This window comes from Heterodontus francisci, chromosome 2 (assembly GCF_036365525.1).
Source record: "Heterodontus francisci isolate sHetFra1 chromosome 2, sHetFra1.hap1, whole genome shotgun sequence".
Taxonomy (NCBI): domain Eukaryota; kingdom Metazoa; phylum Chordata; class Chondrichthyes; order Heterodontiformes; family Heterodontidae; genus Heterodontus; species Heterodontus francisci.
In genome coordinates this window covers 73,835,806-73,851,599 of record NC_090372.1, presented here as the reverse complement: position 1 = coordinate 73,851,599, position 15,794 = coordinate 73,835,806, and the positions used below count along the sequence as shown (strand labels likewise).

At 44.4% G+C, this 15,794-nt stretch overlaps 1 protein-coding gene across 3 annotated transcripts in view; it reads left to right on the top strand.

Annotated features, from left to right (window-relative positions):
- The window catches only part of skap2 (src kinase associated phosphoprotein 2), a 415,888-nt gene that overhangs the window by 341,005 nt on the left and 59,089 nt on the right, over nucleotides 1-15,794 (top strand). Inside the window, exon 11 of one of the 3 annotated variants that reach the window (XM_068059114.1) lies at nucleotides 8,513-8,625. The exons of 1 other annotated variant lie outside the window; for it this stretch is intronic. In XM_068059114.1, the coding sequence (XP_067915215.1) occupies nucleotides 8,513-8,625 (113 nt within the window). The remainder of the gene's footprint in view (nucleotides 1-8,512; nucleotides 8,626-15,794) is intronic. One more of the 3 variants, XM_068059126.1, reaches the window with a different exon arrangement.

Sequence of the window (15,794 nt, the reverse complement as noted above, 5' to 3'; positions counted from 1 at the left end):
TTTGTAGCAAATATTAATTTAACTAATGATTTGTGATGCACTCAAGTCTGTCTGTACTTGCACTTTTAAGCTTAAAAACTGACCTCTAAAGCCAGTATTTATTCAATGAAAACCCAGTAAGTTATAAATTCATATTGGGCAGTAGCATAAAATAATAATGAATTGGAATTTCTTGGAGCAATTGAAGTCAATGGAAAAGAAAATTAGGCAGAGGGCAAATTATAGAATCCGCCCAAGATAAATTTATATCCCAGTGCTGTTAAAACTTGAACCAACCTCCAAAATGGACAAGGAGGAGAAAAAGAAGGCACAGTTTTTAAAATTTAATTTTTAGGAAACTAAGTATGTTTAAAAAAAAAGGTAGAAAACAATAACATTTTAATAAGAGGTATGGAAAAAGAATGAAATGGGGAAACAGATGTAAATTGTTTTATTTTGAATGATATTTAAAGTGCTTATTTTAATAGTGTGGGATTAATGTTACAATAATGGAGCTAATCCCCAGGTTTAAGTAGCTTTATATCTGCCACAGGCCTCGACGCTGGCAGGGCCCGGCCTGATATTGCCAGCAGCGGCAAGGCCTCGTGGTGGCACCCCTCCCCCCATCCCCCGCTCCCCGGCACTCGGCAACGGGATTCTATTTAAATAATTTAATTAATTAAATTACCTGAATTAATGAGTCTCCCATCACCTCCTAATGTACCATCAAGATCTTCACCCCGTTAGCCGGCACTACCATGCCTTTGGATCCCTGTCTAGGGAAACAAGGCGCAACACTGGCGGGGAGCAGGGAGGAGGTACGTTTCTCAGTTCCGGGAGGGGGGAAACGGGGTCAAATTAGCGTCATGGGTGTAGGGGATGGTGGGAAGAGTTATAGTTTAAAGTTTGTGCAGTTGGGGGCGGGGGAGGTGGGAAGGTCAGATGGGGGGAAGGGCACATCATTAATTGTTATTGGGGGTGGGAGAGGGGCAAAAGAGATGTAATTATTTAATTTAATTTAAACTGTCTTTAAATATTTTAATTTTTCGCTAGGGCTATCAGCCCTTTAAAAATGGCGTCTGCGCCTGCGCCCAGGCAGCTGACGCCATTGCCGGGGACAATCAGCCCGCCCCCTCCATGTGATCGGAGGGTGGGGGGTGGTCAGCTCCGGCTTACAGCTTTTACAATTCAGCCCATTGTTTCTCTAAGTATCCTCGTACATGGACTATTAACTTAAAAACCTGTCAACATAGGGAAACAGGAATTTTCTTGTACTTATTTTTTCTGAATGTCTTAAATAAAATGTTCATTTTAGATAGTTTAGGTTACATTTAAACCAAAAACTTTTGTCATTTAAGTGTACATGTATTTGTTTAATGAGTACCAAATCATCAGTTAATCTACACCAACATTTCAGCTAGGCTTATGAAATATTTATCCGTTCAGAAACCATACTTTCATTAACACTTAGTAAACACAATATCAAATTGAAGTGAGGCAGAATTTGCTATCCAGTACATTTAGATGATAACAATTTACAATGGCAAATCCTTTGGAGCAGTAGCAATACGTGAATTCATTTTAGACTGTTTCCACCAGTGTGATTCAAATTCCATTAGCAGAATGAGTTTTTCAAATTATGGGTGGCTGGGTATTTTAATCAGATCAGGTGTTGGGGTAAATTAATTCACTTTGTGCTACTTGATGTGTTAACTTCAGAACAAGTCCAGATTTGCAACTGAAATGTAAACAGGATTTGGCATAACATGCATTAAATACTGATGTGTCGTGAGATGTAAATGAAGAGATACAGTGTTTGGAGATGTTTATTACTATTAACAACTTAGTTTTAAAAAGCAAGGAGATTTACAAATAATGCATTTATCATTGTTGTAAAGAAAAACTCAAAAGAAATTGGATTTCATGGAAAGTGTTTAAAACTGAATATATTCTTTTTCTAAAAAGAACAGTTTCGGCATCAGTTCTGTACCTTGTAAATAACGATGCCCCCCAACACCAGGGGTCGTGGTGGGAGGGCCCAGAAAATACCTCTGGGAGTGGCCCACCACGGGCTTCGGCGCCAGGAAGGCACCGCCCCAAATTACCACTGACGGCAAGGCCCCGTGGTGCTCCTCCACCGCCCCCCACCCCCCCCACCCCCCTGCTACTCAGCGATGGGAACCTAATTAAAGTATTTTACTTTTATTCAAAACAGACGAACAAATTCCTACCTTGTTGTGACAGCTGTCCCGCTCCAATATTCCGGCTGGTTACCAGAACTCCTGCACCTTCAAAATCCAATGGGGAGAGGGGAGGAGTGAAGTTTTCAGGGCAGGGGAGGGGGGGGGGGGGACAGCAAATTCTAATGCGATTGATGGAGGGGATGGTGGGAAGGAGTTCGCCAGTTAAAGGTTCTCAGCTTTGGTGGGGGGGAAGGTCGGGATTGCGAGATTAGTTCTTTTGTGGGGGGAGAGGCAATGAGTAAATTGATTAGCCTGAAGCCCTTTAAAAATGGTGGTGGCGCCGGACGCCATTGCCGGGGTCTGAGCACCTGCCCCCTCTACGTCATCGGGAGCGGGCAGTCCATCTCGTCCATTTAAATGAGCCACCGCGCTAAATATCGCGGCTGCTCCGTGGCACACATCTCGCGCGTTCACCGCCCCATTTTAGAAGCTTGCTGCCGAGATTATTGCCATTTTTAAAAGGCTTCAGGCCGTTCCAAAGCATTTAAACTTTTTAAAGTACAGTATTTTAAAAATGAAAGTTAAAATGTTTTTCAAAGTTCCAATACCCTCTCCCCCCTCCCCCCCCCTCCCCCCCCCCCCCCCAAAAAAAACCTAATCCTGAGGTCGGCAGTGAACTGGAAAAATCCAGCCCTGAGAGTAACTGAGTGTGTGTGCAAAATCAGAAATATATTTTGCTTGAATGATTGAAGTGCTGACTTAATTGTTCTCTGATACCAGTTTTCTTTGTTTAGTAATAAGAGGAAAAGCTATATTGAGGCAATGTGATATTAACTAACCTCACTATTTCCTGAGATATGCACAAATAACTTATCTTGCTTAAATATATAGCTGTGACATGCCATAATTGAGCAACCAACTTGACCTACTGTCTAGGGATTACATTACAGGTTATGAGCTAAACTGCCAAAGTTGATTAAACATAGCCCCAGAATTAGTGTTTGCTCAATGGGGTTACAGGCCAACCTAGAAAGCTCATAAACCCATGAGCATGGGATATTGCATAAGAACTCTGTCCTAGTAATAAAGCTTCAAATTGTTTGGGACTGTGTTAGTTCATCTGTAAAAGATCAAGAATACCTTCGTGAAACAAGTGATTAATCAGCTAATTGCTGATCCAGTTGAGAACCACAAGACTATGCAAGTGAATTTGAGATAAATGAATGTTACAGTTATATCTGATGTCTTATGGTGGTGGTATTGTCTAAGTGAACTTTAAGTCTCCATGCATTCATATAAAGCTCGTGTTTTATACAGGGAGAGTATATATATCACAATAATAATCAACATTTTAATAATTGTTTAATGAAATGGCTTAACCCAATAAATATTCCAAGTAGAGAACAGCCCATGGCAAATATAAATAAATAGCCACAGCAAAGTTTAAGAGTGGAGATATTTTAACATTAAATAAGGCTAATTTTTCTTTTGTAATTCCTAGTAAAGATGAACATGCACCAGTTACGATGTTAAACCGTAACAATGCCAAAAACAAAAACGTTGGGGATATATTTTCTTGAGGTTCTTCCATTCATCTGCCATATCTTTGGTGGATGAACTGTCAAAACCCTGCCAAAATGGATTTATGCTGTTTTCCAAGGGTTTTTATGCCTTGTTAGGGCCACGTGGTGAGAGATTTGAGGGGTTCCCACTGTTCGACTCCCACAGGACTGCAGCAAGTGTGTTTTGTTATTTAGGGTTTAACCCATTGTGTTTTATTTGTCAAATAAACAGACTGACATGTTTTCTTGTTGGTTTAAAACAGAAAATAAATGATTTATTGATGAATATGCCCTATCCTTAAATTATTGCAACCGCATCCACTCACTCATTCATTCGTGCATACACACGCACACGAGACAGATGGAGAGGAAAAGAGATAAGTGGGTTTAAATGGGGGTAAGTTTTGTGGGGAGTCATGGCAAACCTGTTGAATTCTCTAGGAAGTCAACTTCTTGGTTGCAGGCCTGAAGTGTTAATAGATTTCTTTCTTGGTTGAAAGTTCAGTGGATCACTTCTAATTCACTGTGGTATAAAGTGTGGATGTAGAATTCTCTCCCTGTCTCTCTCTTTGTCTGTCTGTCTCTCTCTTTGTCTGTCTCTCTCTCTCTTTGTCTGTCTGTCTCTCTCTTTGTCTGTCTCTCTCTCTCTCTGTCTCTGTCTGTCTCTCTCTCTCTCTCTCTCTCTCTCTCACTCTTTCTCTCTCTGTCTCTCTCTCTGTCTCTCTCTCTGTCTCTCTCTCTCTCTCTGTCTCTCTCTCTGTCTCTCTCTCTCTTTGTCTGTCTCTCTCTATCTGTGTCTGTCTCTCTCTCTCTCTCTCTGTCTCTCTCTCTCTCTCTCTCTGTGTCTCTCTCTCTTTCTCTCTCTCTCTCTCTCTCTCTATCTGTGTCTCTCTCTCTCTGTCTCTCTGTCTCTCTCTCTCTTTGTCTGTCTCTCTCTATCTGTGTCTGTGTGTCTCTCTCTCTCTCTGTCTCTCTCTCTCTCTCTCTGTGTCTCTCTCTCTTTCTCTCGCTCTCTATCTGTGTCTCTGTCTCTCTCTCTCTCTCTCTGTCTCTCTCTGTCTGTGTGTCTCTCTCTGTCCACAGTACCAGTAAGCAACAAGTGATTTACAAGAATGCGCCACATCATTCCATTCTCTGTTGAATCAGTATTAAGTGCAGTTAAAATTTGAACATTGCACATAGCTTACTGCAGTGGATGACCTTCTGTTCCACAAATCAATGATTTGAGATAAAAAGAAACTCTAACTTTGCTGTTATGATGTATGAGGTCACCAGAACCCATTGATTCAATAATAAAAACAAAGTGCTGGAAATACTGAAGCAGTTCAGGCAGCATCTGTGGAGAGAGAAGCAAAGTTAACTGGAGAACTGCAAATGTTCAAAAATGGGGTGTAAAGATGAGCCCAGCAACTACAGGACAGTGAGTTTAACCTCGGTGGTGGGGAGGGGGGGCAGCTTCGAGAAGCAATAGTGTAGGACAAAATTAATTATCACATGGATGAATACGGGTTAATTAGGGAAAGTCAGAACAGATTTGTGAAGGGCATATAGTGTTTAACTAACTTGTTGGAGTTTTTTCATGAGGTAACAGAGAGGGTTGATGAGGGTAATGCTGTTGATGTGGTGTACCTGGACTTCTAAAAGGCATTTGATACAGTGCCACACAACAGATTTGTGAACAAAGTTATAGCTCATGAAATGAAAGGGACAGTAGTAACGTGAATACGAAATTGGCTGAGGGACAGGAAACAGAGTAGTGGTTAATGGATGTCTTTCAGACTGGAGGAAAGTTTATTTATTTTTATTTATTTATTTATTTAGAGATGCAGCACTGAAACAGGCCCTTCGGCCCACCAAGTCTGTGCCGACCAATAACCTCCCATTTATATTAACCCTACAGTAATCCCATATTCCTTGGGGCAATTTACAATGGCCAATTTACCTATCAACCTGCAAGTCTTTGGCTGTGGGAGGAAACCGGCGCACCTGGCGAAAACCCACACGGTCACAGGGAGAACTTGCAAACTCCACACAGGCAGTATCCAGAATCGAACCCAGGTCCCTGGAGCTGTGAGGCTGCGGTGCTAACCACTGTGCCACTGTGCCGCCCAAGTTCCCCAAGGTTCGGTGTTAGGACCCTTGCTCTTCCTGATATATATTAATAACCTAGAACTTGGTGTTCATGTCACAATCTCACATATTTGCTGATGTTAGGAAACTTGGAAACATTGTGAACTGTGAGGAAGATAGCGTTAAACTTCAAAAGGACATAGTGGAACGGGCGGACAAGTGGCAAATGAAATTTAACGCAGAGAAGTGTGAAGTGATTCATTTTGGTAGGAAGAATGCGGACAGACAATATAAAAATAAAGGGTACAATTCTAAAGGGGGTTCAGGAGCATAAAACATTAAAAGTGCAAGGACAGGTTATGAGAGTGGTTAATAAAGCATTTCATATCGTAGGCTTTATTAATGGGGTGTAGAGTACAAAAGTAAGAAAGTTATGTTAAACTTGTATAAAATACTGGTTCGGCCTCAACTGGAGTATTGCGTCCATACTTTAGGAAAGATGTGAAGGCATTAGAGAGAGTACAGAAAGGATTCACAAAAATGGTTCCAGGGATGAGGAAATTCAGTTATGTAGATAGATTGGAGAAGTTGGGACTGTTTTCTTTGGAGAAGAGAAGGTGGAGAGTAGATTTGTTGGTGGTGTTCAAAATCATGAGGGGTCTGGACAGAGCAGAAAGGGAGAACTGTTCCCATTGGTGGAAGGATCAAGAATAAGAAGGCACAGATTTAAGGTAATTGGCAAAAGAAACAATGGAGACATGAGGAAAAACTTCTTTCATGCAGCGAGTGGTTAGGATACGGAATGCACTGCCTGTGAGTGTGGTGGAGGCAAGTTTAATCGAGGCATTCAAGAGGGAGTTGGATTGTTATCTGAAAAGGAAGAATGTGCAGGGTTATGGGGAGAAGATGGGGAAGTGGCACGAGGTAAATTGCTCCTTTGGAGACCCTGCGCAGATATCACAAGCCAAGTGGTCTCCTTCTGTGGTGTAACAATTCTGTGATTTTGTGATCCACAGTGTATGCCATTATTACAGTGCAGAAATTCCAGGTGATTATGGAGGCTAACGTCATCATGTACATTGCACTTTAATTTCCTGGGATTTTTGCACTGCTCCACAGAAACCATTGCTAAAAAAGTTGAACAGCTAATTATCATAGACCTGCGACCCATTAAAATTAATGGAGAGATTGAGTATGCTTAATTAATGCCACTGGGATCGCCACAGCCACTTAGACGGTTACAGAAAGGAACGTGAGGATTCTAAATCAGTAAAGTATTCAGTCGTTCAGCAGGTTGCCTGACTTGGTCTAGGAATATCATAGAAATTGCAAAGCTCATTTAAGCTCTAAGTGTTTTGATTATTTCCCCCGACAGATATTTTATATTGGTATTTATTGAGGTCAAGCATTAAGCTCAGGTTGCAACCGATTATGAAATATGACTAGGAAATGCATACAGTCTAGGAAACAATGTATACGGGTCCCTTTTTCAGGCAGGTTAATATATTTTTATAATGGTTTTAGTACGAAGTCATCAAATAGATTAAATCCTATCTGGGCATTCTGTCTGTACATGCTACGACCCAACCCCACATTAACAGATTGGAGTTGTTATTTCTAAATGCTTGCTTGTTAAATAACTTGTTCTGTTCTGTGTTGGGCCCTTGGTTGTTAATATGGCATGAGCAGTGCTGCTCCCAATCTACCATTATACTTCCTTGCAGCATATCAAATTATTTTTCCAACAAATTGTGGTGTACATTTGTCATTGGAAGATCAGGGATCACAGCAACAGTTTGCACTTATATAGCACCTTAAATAAAACATCCCATGGTGTTCCACAGGGACATTATAAAACAAAATAGGACGCCGAGCCACATAAGGAGATATTAGGGCAGATGACCAAAAGCTTGGTCATAGAGGTGGGTTTAAGGAGTGGCTTAAAAGAGGAAAGAGATGCAGAGAGGTTCATGGAGGGAATTCCAGAGCTTAGGGCCTAGGCAGCCAAAGGCATGGCCACCAGTGGATTGGATTGATTAAAATCGGGGACACCCAATAGCACGGGTATCTTGAAGGGTTGTGGAGCTGGAGGAGATTACTGAGATAGGGAGGGGTGAGGCCATGGAGGGAGTTGAAAACAAGGATGATAATTTTGCTTGACTAAGAACCAGCATAGGTCAAGGAGCATAGGGATGAGAGGTGATTATAATTTGGTGTGAGTTAGGACACGGGCAGCAGATTTTTGGATGACCTCAGGTTAGTGAAGGGTAGATCGTAGAAGGCTGGCCAGGAGTGCTCAGAAATAATCAAGACTAGAGGTAAGACATCCATGCATAAGGCAAGGGTCTAACTTATGGCATTCACTGCCAGTATTGCCATTGCAACGAATTCTGGGCCAATGATATGTCAAAGATAATGAAACAGCTTATAATACATTAAAAAAACTGTAGCAGCAGTCACCTGGACAATATGATCACTTCTGTATTTATTTTTTAAAATCCAATAGTTTTCCTCTACAACAGAAACCCTTCTACAGCAGGCTGACCATCGCTTTAAAGCACCTATAGTTGTGGCTACAGTTTATTTACTACTGTTTTGCAGTTTTGTCATTTCAAAGCACTGAATCAAAAAGTAAAAGTACCTTTATTTTTAATCCTTCTCTACAGGATTTTTGAATTAATTGTAGGATAATAACTTTTTTTTAATTCTTTAACAAAGCAGAGAAAGCCTGTGACTATGCCAATTACTACCAAGGATTGTGGGACTGCTCAGGAGATCAGTCTGATGAACTATCTTTTAAACGTGGTGATGTCATTTACATTATTAACAGGGTAAGTTGATACTATTGGATTAAAAGCAATGTTAATTACACCGAATATGAAATGCATCTTTAAAAGCATATTAAACTTATAATTTACTGATGGGAAATGGTAGCACTGTACACTTGAATGTTTATGAGCATTGATGAATGTTTTTAGTTACATTCATATTTATTTTTCAGCATGTACACTAAAGTTTACAAAGAAAAACATTTAAGTGGTAAAAATTAATGTTTTTATAATATATTATTACATTATTCAATTAGAACATCAGTTGACAGTCAGAGGAAATCAGGAAGAAAACTCTTCAATGGCTGAAGTCACACCTAGGACAAATGAAGATGGTTGTGGTTGTTGGAGGTCAATCATTTCTTCCCAGGACATTGCTGCAGAAGTTCTGCAGTGTAGTGTCTTAGGCCTAACCATCTTCAGCTGCTTCATCAATGCCCTTCACTCATCACATTGTTAGAAGTGGGGATGTTCACTGATGATTACACAGAGGTCATTCACAATTTCTCATAGTGAAACAGTCCATACTTTTATGTGCCTGGTTCCTTCTGGGCTGGAGCTGGAGGCATCTCGCAGTTTGCCATCCACTGTTGCATAAGGGATGTCACTGGCACACTCTATTCAAAGAGAGCTAACTTCATTTCATTCTCTTGCAAGAGATAAGCAGGCAGAGTGGGCACAAATGTTTGCTAGGATTGCAGGCTTCACCATGGTGCAAGATGCCATTGACTGCACACACATTGCTTTGCAGGCACCGCATGTCAACTCTGCCATGTAACTGGACTGAAAGAGATTCTACTCCCTCAGCATCCAGCTGTGGCCATAGGCAGCACATCATGCAGGTCAATGCCAGGTATTCTGGCAGTAGGCCTGATGCCTTAATTCTGCAGCAGTCTACTGTGCCAGCTGCATTTCAGCCACACAGCAAACCAAAGGATGGCTACAGGGCAACAAGGGCTGTCCGCTGACGACATGGCTCATGACTCCGGTTCACAACCCTTGCACACGTGTCCATGCGTCAAGATTTGTGGTGCTTTTTAAAATTCGTTCATCAGACGTGGGCATTGCCAGCAAGCCCAGCATTTATTGCTCATCCCTAATTCCCCTTGAAGGTGGTGGTGAGCCCCCTCCTTGAACTGTTGCGAACTGAGCAGTGAAGGTACACCCATAGAGCTGTTAGGCAGGGAGTTCCAGGACTTTGACCCAGCGATGATAAAGGAACAGTACTATATTTCCAAATCAGGATCGTGTGAGACTTGGAGCAGAATTTGCTGGTAGTGGTGTTCCTATGCACCTGCTGTCCTTGTTCTTTTGCATGCTGCATGCAGCACAACCTTGCTATCATGGGGGGGACAGTCCTTGCCATCAGCTATCAGATGAAAAGCTGAGGAACAGGAGCATGGGAAGGAGGAAGTGGAAGTGAGTTGGCAACTTCGCCCCTTTCTACTTTATTGGTGCATGAAGATCTCATTCAAATGCAGTACCAGTAATCACAAACTCACTTTCCTATTCACTAACCGTGCCACAATCCTTACCCTCCCTCTGTCACTGAGAGTCACATTGTCCTATTGGCCAGAATGCAAAAATAAAAGCCACCACAAAATAAACATTCCATGCCAAATTTATAAATCAAATCATGCATATAGCATACAAATGTAATGACCCTTATGCATTTCCTTAGTGCCTGTCTTCCGTGTGCCTTTATATATCCTGGTGCTCCTACACAGTGGTATCCCAGTGGCTGCAGCATGGCTGGTGGAAGGCTGCTGACTTTGTGAAGGAGACTGCAGATGGCCTTGGAGGAGAACCTCGAGCAGCTCCAGGCCTAGAAGGCCTGACTTCTGTCTGCACCATCTCTGCATGGGTGGCAACAGCCTGGGCAGCCTGACTGGCGGACAGGTAACATCAAGGGGAGTGGCAGTGGTGGGAGGACGAATGTTGACTTCCTGAGGGACACTGCAAGTTCATGCTGCATGGAAATAACTGTCACTCCCTCTGAGCAGTGCCTCAGTAATCCTATGACTTAGCTGAAGGACAGATTCCGGGACTGCTGCAACACCCTGAAAGCCCCTTTGAACATATAGCTATGATGGCAGCAGTTTGAGCTTGATGACAGCAAGCTGACCATGCATCGCTGTAGTCTGAGCTTGCGCGGCAGCATAAGATATTTGGTGGAAGTGCTTGTTCTGTAATGGAATCTGAGATATTGGCCATCAGATACTGCATCTGTGACCGGGTCCACAAGTCCACTAATGGAGTTGGCCACCACTTCCACACTGGAAAGGATGGGCTCCATGTTTTGCGCAAAGCTCTATGCCAAGTTGGTGCTGGACTCCTCCAATGCTCTTTGACATTAAATATTGTTTGTCCTTCGAGGCAAAGATGACCATGTCCATCATTTGGGGTGTTTGGTAGGGCTCCAGTGGGTACATAGGTGATTGCCTAGGCCGATCTGGGCCTGGCAGGATCTGCTGTAAATTGGGTATGATACCGCAGATGATTGAGTTTTGGGTGAGCTGCTGGCTCAGGATTTCCTCTCCTTGCATTTTCTCTCTGCCTCTGATATGCGCTTGCTTTTGAAGGAGGCCAAACCCTTTTTTATTTGGTTGCGCCAGGTGCAGCAATCCTGGGTGAGCTCCTCCCAGGATTCTGAGTTGATGTCAAAACTACTAAGAGAAGCCTTCAGAATTTCCTTGTAGTGCTTTCTTTGACCGCTATGAGAGCGCACCCAAGACTCAAACTCTCCATAGTAGATTTGCTTTGGTAAGCGAGTGTCAGACATTCTGGCTACATAACCAGCCAACTCAGTATTGACTGTCTCAATATAGTGTGGATGCTTGGCATGCCAGCTCAGGTGAGCACCTCAGTGTCTGGTACTTTGTCCTGCTATCTAATCTTTAGAAGCTTCTTGGCATGATGCTGGTACACAGTCCAAGTGTCCCATGCATACAGCAGAATGGGCAGGACTATTGCTCTATAGACTTGCAGTTTGATGGCCAGATTTACTCCTCTTCATTCCCAGATTGATGTTCAAAGTCTGCCAAAGGCTACGCTTGCTTTGGCAATTCTTACATATGTCTCATCATTGATATAGGCAGCTCGAGGGTGTGTGCTGCTGACAGGTTCTGGTCATGGACTGAAATCTTGGGTTGGAGGATAGGGCTTTCCTGGGGCAGGCTGCTACAAAACCTCAGTCTTCTTTGTGCTGATGGTAAGGCTGAAGTTGTTGCATGCATTAGAGAACATGTCCATGCTGCATTGCATGTCCAGCTGTGAACCGGCGACTAATGCACAGTCATCGACAAACAGGAGATCTCAAAATAGGTCCTTGGAGACTTCCAATTTTGCCTGGAGTCATGTCAGATTGAGCAACTTCCCGTCCATGCAATATCTGATTTTGATGCCAGGATCACCATCATGGAACACATTAGAGAGCATGACAGAGAAAAACATGCTGAAGAGGGTTGATGCTAGCACGCAGCCCTGATTTACTCCATTAGTGACTGGGAATGGCTTAGAAGACCTATCAACGAGGACATGCACGAGCATGCTGTCATGGAACTGTCCAACCATTGTAATGAATTTCTCAAGGCAGCCAAATTTCTCCATTACCTTCACAACTGACTTTTGAAAGGCTTAGTCAGGTCAACGAATGTGGCGTAGAGGCCCATGTTTTGTTCTAGGTATTTCTCCTGGAGTTGTTTGACTGCAAACACCATATCAGTGGTTCCTCGACCTGTTCTGAAACCACACTGAATCTCTGTCAACAGACAATGGTCGTCATGTTGCACTAAGCAGTTCAGAAGGATTTTGGCGAAGATTTTGCCGGCAATGGAGAGGAGTGAAATTCCTCTGCGATTATGGCAAGATTGGTGAGTTCCTTTCCACGTGTACAGGTGAACAATGGAGGCATCTTTGTATCCTTGCAGGATGGTTCCTTGCTCCCACACAGACTGAAGGAGTTTAGTGAGTTTCACGACTAGGCATTGACCTCCAGCCTTGTATACCTCAGCTGAGCTAGCATCAACTCCTGGAGCTTTGCCGCTAGACAGGAGTTTCATAGCCTTTGTCATTTCTAACAGCATGGGAGGGTCATCAAGAGAGCAGTTAAATGCAGATTTTCTGGCTGGCTTCCTAATGCACCAAGCATTTTGTGTATATCCATCAGCCGCTTCTGTAACCTGGCCCATAGAAGTCTTCTGCAGCAGAATCCATGTGCAAGCTCGCCCTCTGGCAAGCTGACACCTGCACTATCATTGCCCCCTACCTTAGCGGAAGCATATTTGTCACGCAGATTTCACCTCTATTCTAAGTTACATACTGTGTCAGTGGCTGGTAATGTGAAATCGGGTGTCAGTGTGTCTTTGTCACTCTCTTCTTCGTGTTCCTCCACTGCCTGACCAGATTGCACTATTTGCATATCTAAAAGGAAAAAGGCTCAAGGATACGGTTGTACTGAAGCGGATGGGAGTAAAAGGTGCATGTTTATACCATCTGCAGCTTGCAAGTCAGAAGAGATTGTGGGATGAGGAGGAAGTGGGATGTGAAAAGAAAGATTAGGTACAAGGATACTGTCATCTTCAATGGTTTCAGCCCTGTTGTTTGCCATGGACCTAGCAATGGCTGTTCTAATAATGGCCAGCACCATCTCCTCCATCAGGGTTAAAGCATGCTGGCATGTACCTTCCCCACTAGTTAGTTCCTACTGCCTTCGGTTCTGCACCATCTTGTCCTGCAGCATATAGGGAAGTGTGCAACTGAAGTGCAATATGTTTGGGTGATGTGGCTGTCATGGTTGAATAGTTGGCAGTGTGTACAAGCTGAGAGATGTAGTTGTGAGAGCCTTGCAAAAGTACTATGTGAAATAAAGCATCCGCATGTTAGGTATAAGTCCTGATTGATAGTGGTTTCTGGTAGGTGATTGAGGGGGGTGAGGCTAGTGGTCCAGTTAGTAAATTGAAGATGGATTCACCACTCATGTGCACCACTAAACTTCTTGCGGCACAGCATCCAGATATTCGGGGCTCGACTCCTGGCATTGACCCATTCCCATTGCCTTTCCACAGTGCCTCTGCAGGGCCTCCTAGCACCCTGCAAATATAGGGGGCTGAAATTTCACCATGGAGGCGAGACACGGGAGCCAGGTTTGTTTTTGGGTAAGAAATACGCCTCCGGTGGGAAACTGATTAACATTAAAGTGAGTCCTTAATTGGTATGGGTTTCCTGCCCACTTAGAACCAGTGGAGGTGGGAATGGAGGTTGGTCAGATGAAGTGCGGGACTCATGTAGACACCCCACACAGCCATCACTGAAGCTGCTGGTTGTCCTGAGGGAGAGATCTGCAATTTGTGCCAAAACCTTCCACTGCACCAGAGGGAAGTGACATGTCACAGGGGAGCAGGGGGCCCAGCACCTGGCGCAGAGCAGCCCATTGCTTCACCAGTGCTGACCTGGATCTAGTGCTGGGGGGCTGTGAGGGAGAGGAGAGAGGTCCTCTTCCCAGAGGATGGCAGGAGGAGGCCACCTCTTTGTTCAGCATCATCTCCCTCCAACTCCTCCTCTTCTTCCTCCTCCTCCTCCTCTTCTTCCTCCTCTACTCATCTCCAGCTTCTCCTCTGATGAGCTCTCTCCTTCCAGAGCCTTACCATCCTCAAAGTCGATACCTCTCTGGAGGGCATGTTATGGACAGCGCAGCAGACCACCACAATGACCCTTGCAGGAGGGTATTGGAAGACACCACCTGAACAGTCCAGGCACCAGAATCCTATCTTCAGAATCCCGATGTCTTGCTCAGTGGTCCTCCTAGTGAGGCGGTGGAATTGGTTTTATCGCCTCTGTGCTCTTTCTGGGACTCCCGCAGAGGGTTGAGTAGACATCGCTTTAAGGGATATCCCTTGTCCCTAGGATCCCTCCATGCACTTCGGGGGTTGGAGTGCAGCCTGGACTAGGGAGGGTGAACGAGTCATGGCAGCTGCCTGCAAAGTGAGTGTACATATGGAGAAAGCTCTTGTGGTCACAGACCAGTTGGATGTTGAGGGAGTGGATCTCACTGGCTAGCCACTGGGTGCCTTGATGGCCACAGCGCAATCAATAATGCCCTGCACCTCGGCAAATCCAGCAATGGAAGCAAAACCCAGTGTCCTCTGTCCGTGCGAAGCCATGTCTGTCATTAAATGAATGTACTGTCCAGCTCTAGCAAAGAGGGCATCGGTGACCAGTGAGATGCAGTGGTGTGGAGCCGTATGGGAGATGCCACTAAGGTCCACAGCTGATCCTGGGAAGGACCCAGAAGTGAAGAGGTCCAAGGCCACAGTGACTTTGACAGCCATTGTTAGGGTATGGCGACCAGTGTTGCAAGGTGCAAGGTCATCAGCGGCGATTGCACAGATGTCTGTGTCCATCTACCTGGAGCGTCACAGTCTCCTGCGGCACTGGTTCTCAGTCATCTCCAGGTAGCTCTGCCTTCGGCAGTAGATCCTGTGTTGAGGGTATGGTCTTTATTGCCTTCCTGCCCCTCTTTCCTCTCATGCCCTCCTGACGCCCTGGGTTCTGCCCTTTCTGCAGAGGGTGTTGCCTGTCATCACCACTGTGCTGAAAATCTGACAGTTGTGCCCCATTGCCAGCTGGAGCCTTTCTTCTGGGTAGGTGGCTGCCTAGGCCCCTACTCTTCTGCCCCCATGATGCCAGGGGAAGTGTCGACCCTGTTTAAAACCCAGACGCTGAGTACCCCTCTCCCTACACCTGTGCAGCATCAAGGTGTCATGCAGGCCCCCACCTGTCAAGAATGAGGCATACTAATTTCGCCACATGGACATTACATTTCAGATTGTTGCTGGGAAGAAGAGAAGGCCTGATACAAGGGATTGCCAGACCCCTGGCTGGAAAGACATTTTTGCATATTGACACACCGTATCTGTAGACAAAGGACCGTTCCCTGACCCACCCAATACACAAAGCCAGAAGTGGTTATACTAGTCACGTGACTACCCTGCTGGCCAACTTGGGGAGTTTTAAATTGTAGAGACAGTGTTTGAACTGGCAGAAAGCTGAGTACTGCTGAACTAAGGCATACCTCCTCTCCTGTCTGCTCCCCTCTCTTTTTCACGGAACTCCAAAAACTGACTGAAGACAAATGAACCCCAAGAGAGAAAAGTCTCCTACAGTAAACAAGG